Source organism: Entelurus aequoreus, linkage group LG06 (genome assembly GCF_033978785.1).
Source record: "Entelurus aequoreus isolate RoL-2023_Sb linkage group LG06, RoL_Eaeq_v1.1, whole genome shotgun sequence".
In the NCBI taxonomy this organism is placed as follows: Eukaryota; Metazoa; Chordata; class Actinopteri; order Syngnathiformes; family Syngnathidae; genus Entelurus; species Entelurus aequoreus.
In genome coordinates, this window is record NC_084736.1 from 74,900,165 (window position 1) to 74,914,923 (window position 14,759).

At 37.5% G+C, this 14,759-nt stretch overlaps 1 protein-coding gene across 1 annotated transcript in view; it reads left to right on the plus strand.

The window, feature by feature from the left end:
• The first annotated feature begins 10,572 nt into the window (after positions 1–10,572).
• Positions 10,573–14,759, plus strand: part of tacr1a (tachykinin receptor 1a) — a 67,883-nt gene continuing 63,696 nt past the window's right edge. The window contains exon 1 of the mRNA XM_062051524.1: positions 10,573–11,113. Coding sequence (XP_061907508.1) covers positions 10,704–11,113 — 410 coding nt within the window. The 5' untranslated portion in view covers positions 10,573–10,703. The remainder of the gene's footprint in view (positions 11,114–14,759) is intronic.

Below are 14,759 nucleotides of genomic sequence, written 5' to 3' on the forward strand. Positions count from 1 at the left end.
TTCGGTTGAATTTTGAATTTTAAAGAGTCGAAATTGAAGATAAACTATGTTTCAAAATGTAATTGTCATTTTTTTTGTGTTTTCTCCTCTTTTAAACCATTCAATTAAGTGTAAATATCATTAATTATTAATAATAACATAGAGTTAAAGGTAAATTGAGCAAATTGGCTATTTCTGGCAATTTATTTAAGTGTGTATCAAACTGGTAGCCCTTCGCATTAATCACTACCCAAGAAGTAGCTCTTGGTTTCAAAAAGGTTGGTGACCCCTGCAATACAGTATGTATCGACATAAATGAGATAGGTTGGCTCTTGTCTGACTATAGGGTTGCCAATCTTCGCATCGAATCATCTTGTCTTTAGAAGTTAAAGTACGAGTTAGGTATTGATCTGTCGAGGGACGCACTTTGTCCTGTATTTTTATTATGGTGAAAATAAAAAAATAAATACAAATTGTCAGGTTCAAACATCGATGACATCTATTAAAACAGACAAGAAGCAAGGAAATACACAGAGACAGAATTCAATTTGGCTCAATTTGAGGAGAGACGCCCGGACACTGTACCCTTGCACAGTGTCTCAGCACGCTCTGGCGAAAGATTGTACGCCACCTCTTTTTATTTGGACTTTCACTGTTTACATAACAACAGCTGTTTCTAAAAGAATGGGGGGTATGTAAACAGCCATGGTTTTCGGTCACATAAACACAAAAGAAAAAGATGCCTCCGGCTTGGACTGGTCCCGGATCGAGCTTGGGCAGGTCTTGGATCAAAATAGATAAGCCCTCCCGTCTCCTCCCATCGTACACAATGGAATTTTACAAGCCTTTGGCTTGGTGCAACAAAGACAGCCTCTTGTCTGTTCACTGGGAACTCAGAGAACGGAAAGTTTTTTGATAATTTACATACAATTTTTCTGACACAAATAGTCAGTAAAATATCAATAGACTCTATTCACAACAACAGCTTTGACAGCAGTTTGTCGCAGGCTAAGGCTAACCCAGTCGATGCCAGTGTGCCTGATTGCTCACTCGTCAAACCTTATGTTCTTCTACTTTTCTGGCATCTGTTTACTCTGTTTGCCTTGGCTGTTGTCATTCTCACTCAGCATGGCAGCAGCCTGCTAACATTATCTGCCTAGTTTCTCGCAATTAGACTACAGATGTGACTTTTTTACAACAAATACATTTTTCTTAAAAAAAATAATAATAGGAGCACCTGTGGATGCTGGGATATTTTTGTATGAGCTACAAGGTTCATGCTCGCTCAGTAGTATTGCCTGCTCAATTTTTTAGAACAGTGACACTACACTTTATGACAGTGACACTACCCTTATGACAGTGACACTACACTTATGCTAGTGACACTACACCTTATGACAGTGACACTACACTTATGATAGTGACACTACACCTTATGACAGCGACACTGCACTTTATGACAGTGACACTACACCTTATGACAGTGACACTACACTTGTGATAGTGACACTACACCTTATGACAGTGACACTACACTTTATGACAGTGATACTACACTTTATGGCAGTCATACTACACTTTATGGCAGTCATACCACACCTTATGGCAATGACACTATACTTATGCTAGTGACACTACACCTTATGGCAGTGACACTATACTTAAGCTAGTGACACTACACCTTATGACAGTGACACTACACTTTATGACAGTGACACTACACCTTATGACAGTGACACTACACTTATGTTAGTGACACCAAACCTTATGACAGTGACACTACACTTATGATAGTGACACTACACCTTGTGACAGTGACACTACACCTTATGACAGTGACACTATACTTTATGACAGTGACACTACACTTATGACTGTGACACTACACTTATGACAGTGACACTACACCTTATGCTAGTGACACTACACCTTATGACTGTGACACTAGACTTATGATAGTGACACTACACCTTATGACAGTGACACTACACCTTATGACAGTGACACTATACTTTATGACAGTGACACTACACTTATGACTGTGACACTACACTTATGACAGTGACACTACACCTTATGCTAGTGACACTACACCTTATGACTGTGACACTAGACTTATGACTGTGACACTGCACTTATGACAGCGACACTACACCTTATGACAGGGACACTACACCTTATGACAGTGACACTACACTTATGATAGTGACACTACACCTTATTACAGTGACACTACACTTATGATAGTGACACTGCACTTTATAACAGTGACACTACACTTAATGACAGTGACACTACACTTATGATAGTGACACTACACCATATGACAGTGACACTACACTTATGATAGTGACACTACACCTTATGACAGTGACACTACACTTATGATAGTGACACTACACCTTATGACAGTGACACTACACTTATGACAGTGGCACTACACCTTATGACAGTGACACTACACCTATGACAGTGGCACTACACTTATGCTACTGACACTACACCTTATGACAGTGACACTACACCTTATGACAGTGAGACTACACTTATGACAGTGAGACTACACTTATGACAGTGACACTACACCTTATGACAGTGACACTACACATATAATAGTGACACTACACCTTATGACAGTGACACTACACTGTATGACAGCGACACTACACCTTATGACAGTGACACTACATTCATGACAGTGACACTACATTTATGCTAGTGACACTACACCTTATGACCGTGACACTATATCTTATGACAGTGACACTACACTTTATGATAGTGACACTACACTTATGACAGTGACACTACACTTATGACAGTGACACTACACTTACGACTCTGACACTATACTTATGACAGTGACACTACACTTATGCTAGTGACACTACACCTTATGACTCTGACACTGCACCTTATGACAGTGACACTACACCTTATGCTAGTGACACTACACCTTATGACTGTGACACTAGACTTATGATAGTGACACTACACCTTATGACAGTGACACTACACCTTATGACAGTGACACTATACTTTATGACAGTGACACTACACTTATGACTGTGACACTACACTTATGACAGTGAAACTACACCTTATGCTAGTGACACTACACCTTATGACTGTGACACTAGACTTATGACTGTGACACTGCACTTATGACAGCGACACTACACCTTATGACAGTGACACTACACCTTATGACAGTGACACTACACTTATGATAGTGACACTACACCTTATTACAGTGACACTACACTTATGATAGTGACACTGCACTTTATGACAGTGACACTACACTTAATGACAGTGACACTACACTTATGATAGTGACACTACACCTTATGATAGTGACACTACACCCTATGACAGTGACACTACACTTATGATAGTGACACTACACCTTATGACCGTGACACTACACCTATGACAGTGACACTACACTTTATGATAGTGACACTACACTTATGCTACTGACACTACACCTTATGACAGTGACACTACACTTATGACAGTGACACTACACTTATGACAGTGACACTACACCTTATGACAGTGACACTACATTTATGACAGTGACACTACATTTATCCTAGTGACACTACACCTTATGACCGTGACACTACACCTTATGAAAGTGACACTACACGTATGATAGTGACACTACATCTTATGACTGTGACACTATATCTTATGACAGTGACACTACACTTATGACAGTGACACTACACTTTATGATAGTGACACTACACTTATGACAGTGACATTACACTTATGACTCTGACACTACACCTTATGACAGTGACACTACACTTATGCTAGTGACACTACACCTTATGACAGTGACACTACACTTATGCTAGTGACACTACACCTTATGACAGTGACACTACACTTATGATAGTGACACTACACCTTATGACAGTGACACTACACTTATGCTAGTGACACTACACCTTATGACAGTGACACTACACTTATGCTAGTGACACTACACCTTATGACAGTGACACTACACTTATGATAGTGACACTACACCTTATGACAGTGACACTACACTTTATGACACTACACCTTATGACAGTGACACTACACTTTATGACAGTGACACTACACTTTATGATACAGTAACTCAACAAAAGGTCAAATATTGTTGTCTACCAAAAAAGTCCTTTATTACTACCCATTTTTCTTATGTCTCTGGTAAAGTAAATGTGCAGGAAATAATCAGTTTACTTGATCATCCATCATCATAAAAGAATGACATTTAGGGCATTTTTACTGCTGTTAAATGTCTAAACAGGTCAAATTCAAACTGTAATGTACTATGTAAAAGTTACGACAATGTTTATTTTGTGAGTATTCTCTTAGCGTGCTCTTTGCCAAATTGTGCTTCAGAAAACAACATTAAGGTTAATATGATTTGTATCTTGCCACGTTGCACTGAGCAATCAGCATGTTTATTATCTGACGAATCATCCATGACACTAAATATGACAAATCAAACGTCTCAGATTTATTATCACCAAGTCCTGTTCCTTTAACGCATAACCAATTTTGAAGACAACCATAAGGACCGCAAAATAATAAGGTCTAATGACCTCATTAACCCACTCAATTGACCCATGGTGAACATAAAATGCGCCCAGCAGCAAAGTGCTAATGAAATTGATAAGGTGTTGTCAGCAATAAAAACAGCATGGCTCCCTAAAGGAAAACGACTGTAATTATAGTTACTATGGTTGCAATTGGGCCACAGGTGGCGAGCGTGTCATTTAACCTTATTTGTAACATCTCTGTGTGGAGTTTGCATGTTTTCTGCAGTCCTGCTTGCAGCTTCCTGCCTCATTCTACAAACATGCATGTTCCACTCTTCAACCTCACATTATACAACATTTATGCTGTGTTTTACTTAACTGTATTTGTACAGTTTATTACAGTGTTTCTTGTAGCTGTCATGACGAGGTTTTCGCAGCTTACTGCGAGGTTTGTTCTCCCAGGATGCAAACGGACTATTCCGGACAGGACTTGAAGGTAGGCACATATTTATTAATTAATTAATCCTACACATCACAAAAGACAGGAACTAAAACAAAAGGAAAGTGTGCCGTTCGCACGAGAGGCTAAAGAACAAAAAAACACTTAACGCAGGAAACATAGACGCTAATACTTAGCATGAACTATGGACATAGAACAAACAAGACTTACTGTGGCATGAAACAACTAACATAACTATGGCATGGCACGACATGAAACTGTGGCATGAAACCAATAATGACGCCAGGATGACTGACTGGCAAAGGTGGGCTTAAATCATGTCTCTTGATTGGAAACAGGTGAGTGGAGGCAGGTGAAAATCATAGGTCGCCATGGTAACTAAAACAAACAAGGGTGCACACAAAAACAGGAACTAATGAAGTCTACAACTTACAGAACATAACAAAAACATGATCCGGACCGCAGATCCTGACAGTAGCAGTAAGGCCTGATATACTAAAGGTTTGTGTGTATTAAAACATGTGCAACTTTAATAGTGCGTGCAAAGCTGATATACTGTATCTATTTGTTTTTTTAGCGTGTTTGTCTACATTTATATGCAGAATATGTACTCATTATGAGAGTGTAAAAAATGTTGGGAGAAGGAGATGCACAAGGCGACTCGGTAAAGAATCTGGGTATTATCTTCGGCCCAACTCTCTCGTTTGAGTCACACATTAAGAGTGTTACTAAAACGGCCTTCTTTCATCTCCGTAAAATCGCAATAATTAGTTCCATTTTGTCCACCAGCGACATCGAGATCATTATTCATGCGTTCGTTACGTCTCGTCTCGATTACTGTAACGTATTATTTTCGGGTCGCCCTATGTCTAGCATTAAAAGATTACAGTTGGTACAAAATGCGGCTGCTAGACTTTTGACAAGAACAAGAACGTTTGATCATATTACACCTACACTGTATATACCTTTATGTACCTATATATCTCTATATACATATACCTATACTGGCTCACCTGCACTGGCTTCCTGTGCACTTAAGATGCGACTTTAAAGGCCTACCGAAATGAATTTTTTAAATTTAAACGGGGATAACAGATCTATTCTATGTGTCATATTTGATCATTTTGTGATATTGCCATATTTTTGCTGAAAGGATTTAGTATAGAACAACGACGATAAAACTCGCAACTTTTGGTCTCTGATAAAAAAAGCCTTGCCCCTACCGGAAGTAGCGTGACGTCACAGGAGGAAGGGCTGCTCACATTTTCCTATTGTTTTCAATGCAGCGAGAGAGATTCGGACCGAGAAAGCGACGATTACCCCATTAATTTGAGCGAGGATGAAAGATTCGTGGATGAGGAACGTGAAAGTGAAGGACTAGCGTGCAGTGCAGGACGTGTCTTTTTTTCGCTCTGACCGTAACATAGGTACAAGGGTTCATTGGATTCCACACTCTCTCCTTTTTCTATTGTGGATCACGGATTTGTATTTTAAACCACCTCGGATACTATATCCTCTTGAAAATGAGAGTCAAGAACGCAAAATGAACATTCACAGTGACTTTTATCTCCACGACAATACATTGGTGAAGCTCTTTAGCTACGGAGCTAACATGATAGCATTGTGCTTGAATGCAGATAGAAACAAAAGAAATAAACCCCTGACTGGAAGGATAGACAGAAAATCAACAATACTATTAAACCATGGACATGTAACTACACGGTTAATGCTTTCCAGGCTAGCGAAGCTTAACAATGCTGTTGCTAACGACGCCATTGAAGCTAACTTAGCAACGGGACCTCACAGAGCTATGCTAAAAACATTAGCCCTCCACCTACGCCAGCCAGCCCTCATCTGCTCATCAACACCCGTGCTCACCTGTGTTCCAGCAATCGACGGAGCGACGAAAGACTTCACCCGATCATAGATGCGGTCGGCGGCCCGGAGACGGAGGAAGTCAAGGTGAGGTCGGCGGCTAGCGTGTCTGCTATCCAACTCAAAGTCCTCCTGGTTGTGTTGCTGTATTCCGCCGCTAATACACCGATCTCACCTACAACTTTCTTCTTTGCAGTCTTCATTGTTCATTAAACAAATTGCAAAAGATTCACCAACACAGATGTCCAGAATACTGTGGAATTTTGCGATGAAAACAGAGCTTTTTGTATTGGATTCAATGGGGCCGAATACTTCCGTTTCAACGATTGACGTCACGCACATACGTCATCATACTTAAACGTTTTCAACCGGAAGTTTAGCGAGAAATTTAAAATTGCACTTTATAAGTTCACCCGGCCGAATTGGCATGTGTTGCAATGTTAAGATTTCATCATTGATATATAAACGATCAGACTGCGTGATCGGTAGTAGTGGGTTTCAGTAGGCCTTTAAGGTTTTACTACTTACAGTACGTATAAAATACTACACGGTCTAGCTCCATCCTATCTTGCTGATTGTACTCTGGCTTGTTAGTGATTCCCAGAGCCCAAAAAAAAGTCTGCGGGCTATAGAGCATTTTCTATTGGGGCTCCAGTACTCTGGAATGCCCTCCTGGTAACAGTTAGAGATGCTACCTCAGTAGAAGCATTTAAGTCCCATCTTAAAACTCATTTGTATACTCTAGCCTTTATATACACCCCCCTTTTGGACCAGTTGATCTGCCGTCTCTTTTCTGCTCTGACCACAGGTGATACGCTAGCTGTCCAAAGTCGGGACCCAGGGTGGACCACTCATCTGTGCATCAGATGAGTGTGAGAGTCCAATCCTATGGATAAGTTTGCGAACCCTAGGAATCTCTGAAGTAATTTACGAGAAGTGGGCGGAGACTAATCTAGTACTGCCTGGACCTTTGCGGGGTTGGGTCTGAGCCTACTTTGCTCTACAATAAACCGCAGAAATGGCATCGAGGAGATGTGAAAAGCACACTTCTCCGCTTTTAGTAACAGTCTCTGAAGCACCAGGCGTACTTGTTGGATGGGTTCGTCAATCTTGATTATTACTGTTATAATAATCATTACCACAGATTCTAACAAGTATCTTGTCTTACTATTATTAAAGTGAACAGTAAACTCTTGTTACAAGCATATAAAACAGGGATGTCTAACATGCGGCCGGCAGCGAACAGGTTCAATCCGACCCGCGAGATGAGTTTTCTAAGTGTAAAATGGAGCTGCATTTTTAAATTAAAGAAACAGCTGTTCTAAATGTGTCCACTGGATGTCGCAATAGCGATTATGTTAGGCAAGCAAATAGTTTATACCGGGGCGAGAAAGTATACCAAGTCAGAGGTAGACAGTAAAGCGGTACTGCGACTCCTCCCCCTAGACCCAACATTAAACAAACAGGAGTAAACAAACAATTAGTAACCCGACTTAAAATGCTGCATGAGACACTGCACATTGATATAGTTCTGTGAAAATGATTGTCTTCTGTGCAAATTTAAAGAAAGTGTGTGATTTACTGCAATATTCTCAATCTTTCATTGAAGTTTTTACTGTTGGTTTGTTGAAATTGTTCACACATTGCACAGCTTTTATTGTTCTATCAATACACAGTGGTGCCTAGAAGGCAGGGAGTAAGTCAACCCTCTTGAAGAGTTTCTACCTCAGTTTGTATGCTCTGCTGAGTGCGTACAGAATTGATATGTGGAAATGACAAATTAGGTAGTTGATAAGAGTTTTTATTTATGTTTTATTTTGTTTTTTGTTCAATCCGAGATGGGCTGTGACTTGAAGTGGAATTGCTTTGTAGATACACTGAGATTAAAGGGGAACTGCAGTTTTGGGTGGAATTTTATCATTCACAACCATTATGAAAGACATGACGATTGATGGATATTTTTAATGGATTCTAAATATGAAATAAACATAAATAAAAGTATGCTTACAGCGGAGCCAATGGGAGCTCAACTATTCTGCCCATAAAATCTGATAAATAACCTTTTAAAAAGCGCCAACAATACTCCATTTACATTTCGTGACTTGAATATTAACCAAGTATTGGTAACACTTTAGCATGGGGAACATATTCTAAGTAAGAAAGACTTAATTTAGAGTTATTTGGACACTAGGGGAACATATTCCAAGTAAGATCAGACTTAATTTAGAGTTATTTGATTAGGGTTAGGGTTATAGGGTTAGGGTTAGTAATAGTGAATATGTTCCCCAAACTAAAGTGTTACCGGCATACTGGTTGCATAATAAGGCCATGCAGAATAAGGAATTAATAAGTACTTAATAATGACTAATTAGGAGCCAATATGTTACTAATTTGCATGTTAATAAGCAACTAATTAATGGTGAATATGTTCCCCATACTAAAGTGTTACCCAAGTATTAATGATATTGTTATTATAAGCACGAACACAGGCAAACCCTGAATATATATATATATATATATATATATATATATATATATATATATATATATATATATATATATATATATATATATATATATATATATATATATATATATATATATATATATATATATATATATATATATATATATATATATATATATATATATATATATATATATATATATATATATATATACACACTACCGTTCAAAAGTTTGGGGTCACCCAAACAATTTTGTGGAATAGCCTTCATTTCTAAGAACAAGAATAGACTGTCGAATTTCAGATGAAAGTTCTCTTTTTCTGGCCATTTTGAGCGTTTAATTGACCCCACAAATGTGATGCTCCAGAAACTCAATCTGCTCAAAGGAAGGTCAGTTTTGTAGCTTCTGTAATGAGCTAAACTGTTTTCAGATGTGTGAACATGATTGCACAAGGGTTTTCTAATCATCAATCAGCCTTCTGAGCCAATGAGCAAACACATTGTACCATTAGAACACTGGAGTGATAGTTGCTGGAAATGGGCCTCTATACACCTATGTAGATATTGCACCAAAAACCAGACATTCGCAGCTAGAATAGTCATTTACCACATTAGCAATGTATAGAGTGTATTTCTTTCAAGTTAAGACTAGTTTAAAGTTATCGTCATTGAAAGGTACAGTGCTTTTCCTTCAAAAATAAGGACATTTCAATGTGACCCCAAACTTTTGAACGGTAGTGTATATACATATATATATACATATATATATATATGTATTATTTTTTTATATATATATATATGTATTTTAAAATTTAAATCTGTCTCAGGAAAACAATATTGTTCATGCATATCTGTCTTAGGTTGAAAGTGAAATAAATTAAACCGAATGTGAAAAGCAGACTATGAACTATAACACCAGGAGAAAACTGGCTCTGAAATTACCTCATAATATTACAAATAATAACGAATGTATTTTTTTTTTAATGCCAAAACGTGCTTCAGAGAATATTTCCTCCAACGCCAAAATATAATTTCCATGCGTTCTGGCTTCTTGTCCCTGGAGCTTTTAAAACCAGTACATTAGTCAGAACCACAGGGGGCAGCAGAAGGCGGGATATAAAACATGTGTGTGTGTGACTGATATAAGATGTGTGTGTGTGTGTGTGTGTGTGTGTGCGTGTGTGTGTGCGTGTGTGTGTTGGAGCGCAGAGCAGCAGCATGCAAACTCTCACTCTCCTCCGCGCTTCCAAGGAGACGCGCGTAAAATACGCGCCGCTCGCCTTTTACGCGCCGTTACAATCCCATTGAAAGTCACGCTAAAACTCCAGTGGTTGAAGTTGGAGTGGAGTCAAGTCTTTGACCAGTAAGGTCCGTGCCATGGATCCCATATTTCCCAGCATGGACGAAGGCAACTGGAGCCTGCAGGACTCCTCCAACGACACCAACAACGGGACGGAGTACTGGAACCAGTTCGTGCAGCCCGCCTGGAGGATCGCGCTGTGGGCCGTGGCCTACTGCTGCATCGTGGCCGTGTCCGTGGTGGGCAACGTGACGGTGATTTGGATCATTGTGGCGCACAAACGCATGAGGACCGTCACTAACTATTTCCTGCTCAACCTGGCGTTCGCCGAAGCCTCCATGTCGGCCTTCAACACCGTCATCAACTTCGTGTACGCGGTGCACAACGAGTGGTACTTCGGACTGGTCTACTGCCGCTTCCATAACTTCTTCCCCATCGCTGCCGTCTTCGCCAGCATCTACTCCATGACCGCCATCGCCCTGGACAGGTACTAGTAGTTCTTCTCATTTAAATATTTCATATAAGTTGGCAAAACATAAGCTGCAACAATCAGTCATCTTTTTTCACGTCTTAACTGCTCCAGGACTTTTTTTCATTTTTTTTTTCATTTTTTTTTTTTCATTTTTTTCCAATTTTTTCCCATTTTTTCCCCATTTTTTTCCATTTTTTTTTCATTTTTTTTTCATTTTTTCAGGCAATAGACAACATGTAATAATTAGGGATGTCCGATAATGGCTTTTTGCCGATATGCGATATTCCGATATTGACCAAATCCTTAATTACCGATACCGATATCAACCGATACCGATATCAACCGATACCAATATATACAGTCGTGGAATTAACACATTAATGCCTAATTTGGACAACCAGGTATGGTGAAGATAAGGTCCTTTTTTTAAAAAAAATAAAAAATAAGATGAATAAATTTTAAAAAAATTCTTCAATAAAAAAGAAAGTAAAACAATATAAAAACAGTTACATAGAGTCAAGTCAAGTCAAGTCAACTTTATTTATATAGCACATTTTCAACAACTTTTTAGATTGCACCAAAGTGCTTTACAGGTTAAAAAAGCATGGAGCAAACAAAAAACAAACCAAAAAAAACCAACAACAAAAAAAAAAACAACTAAGCAAAACAAAAAAAACAAACAAAGAACATAAACAATGAGTGTGCTAAACAAGATAATGCAAATGCAATACGGTAAAAGGGGTCGAATAAAAAGTTTTAAAAAATTTGCAGAATAAAAAAAATAAAAAATAAAATAAAATAAAATAAAAAAAAAAAGTGCTACAAATTGAAAAAAGTAAAAATAGAAACTAGTAATTAATGAAAATGAGTAGAATTAACTGTTAAAGGTTAGTACTATTAGTGGACCAGCAGCATGCACAATCATGTGTGCTTACGGACTGTATCCCTTGCAGACTGTATTGATATTTATTGATATATAATGTAGGAACCAGAATATTAATAACAGAAAGAAACAACCCTTTTGTGTGAATGTGGGGGAGGGGGGTTTTTTGGGTTGGTGCACTAATTAGATGTTGATTTAATAAAAAATAAAAAAAACCAAAAAACCCGATACCGATTAAAAAAAAAAACCGATACCGATAATTTTCGATATTACATTCTAAAGCATTTATCACATCTCTAGTAATAATATAAATTAATATAATGCAAAAAGTAATGTACAGTATGTAAGCATGATGGTCCAGTTTTGCCTGAAAAGGAGTGAGAAGAAGATCATTTGGTAACACTTTAGTATGGGGAACATATTCACCATTAATTAGTTGCTTATTAACATGCAAATTAGTAACACGTTGGCTCTTAATTAGTCATTATTAAGTTCTTAGTAATGCCTTCTTCTGCATGGCCTTATTATACAACCAGTAAGCCATTAACTAAGAGTCTTCCCTCAATAACCTCAGAATTATTGCTTATTAGTAACCCTAACCCAGTGGTTCTTAACCTTGTTGGAGGTACCGAACCCCACCAGTTTCATATGCGCATTCACCGAACCCTTCTTTAGTGAAAAATTAAATGGTTTTTTTTTTCAAATTCAAGACAAAGTTATATGTTTTTGGTAACACTTTAGTATGGGGAACATATTCTAAGTAACACAGACTTAATGTAGAGTTATTTGGACACTAGGGGAACATATTCTAAGTAACAAAGACTTAATTTAGAGTTATTTGGTTAGGGTTAGGGTCAGGGTTAGAGGGTCAGGGTTACAATAAGGCCATGCCGAATAAGGCATTAATAAGTACTTAATAATGACTAGTTAAGAGCCAATATGTTACTAATTTGCATGTTAATAAGCAACTAATTAATGGTGAATATGTTCCCCATACTAAAGTGTTACCATGTTTTTATTACTGGTGCATAAAATGAACCGTGCATGAACATCACCTTGTTCAAACAACAAAACCAACACAGTGCATAAACTCACAACAAACTACACACCTGCAAACCAGTCAGCTGTTGCCGTATCCGTAATACGCCGATAGGGAAAAGTTTGTATTTACACGATGAGTCGGGTGTGTTTTGACCTCCGCCGAACCCCTGAGGCAGACTCACCGAACCCATAGGGTTCGATCGAACCCAGGTTAAGAACCACTGCCCTAACCCTTGTATGTTCCCCTAGTGTCCAAATAACTCTAAATTAAGTTTTTGTTACTTTAATAAGCAACTAATTACTGGTGAATATGTTCCCCGTACTAAAGTGTTACCGATAATTTATTTAATCCCACCGTCAGTTATCCATTCAGTGATTAATACATTGAGTTTCGCTGTTACTTTGTTCAAGGATTATAATACAAATGTTGTATCATGGTGGCATTACCACAGGTAACAATAATTATTACACTGTAACAATAGATTGTAGCAACAATGTAGGAAGAATGAACATACCAACAATGGTAATAGACAAAATACCAACAATAGTAATAGACAAAATACCAACAATGGTAATAGACAACATAGCAATAATGGTAATAGACAAAATACCAACAACGGTAATAGACAAAACACCAACAATGGTAATAGACAACATACCACCAATGGTAATAGACAATATACAAATAATGGTAATAGACAAAATACCAACAATAGTAATAGACAATATACCAATAATGGTAATAGACAACATAGCAACAATGGTAATAGACAAAATACCAACAATGGTAATAGACAAAATACAACAATGGTAATAGACAAAATACCAACAATGGTAATAGACAATATACCAACAATGGTAATAGAAAATATACCAACAATGGTAATAGACAAAATACAACAATGGTAATAGACAAAATACAACAATGATAATAGACAAAATACCAACAATGGTAATAGACAACATAGCAATAATGGTAATAGACAACATAGCAATAATGGTAATAGACAACATAGCAATAATGGTAATAGACAAAATACCAACAATAGTAATAGACAAAATACCAACAATGGTAATAGACAAAATACCAACAATGGTAATAAACAACACACCAACAATGGTAATAGACAAAATACAACAATGGCAATAGACAAAATACCAACAATGGTAATAGACAACATACCAACAATGGTAATAGACAATATACCAACAATGGTAATAGACAAAATACAACAATGGTAATAGACAAAATACAACAATGATAATAGACAAAATACCAACAATGGTAATAGACAACATATCAATAATGGTAATAGACAAAATACCAACAATGGTAATAGACAAAATACCAACAATGGTAATAGACAAAATACCAACAATGGTAATAAACAACACACCAACAATGGTAATAGACAAAATACAAACAATGGTAATAGACAACAAAGCAACAATGGTAATAGACATCATACCAACAATGATAATAGACATCCTACCAACAATGGTAATAAACAAAATACCAACAATGGTAACAGACAACATACCAACAATGGTAATAGACAAAATACCAACAATAGTAATAGACAATATACCAATAATGGTAATAGACAACATAGCAACAATGGTAATAGACAATATACCAACAATGGTATTCGACAAAATACAACAATGGTAATAGGCAAAATTTCAACAATGGTAATAGACAAAATACCAACAATGGTAATAGACATTGAGCACATG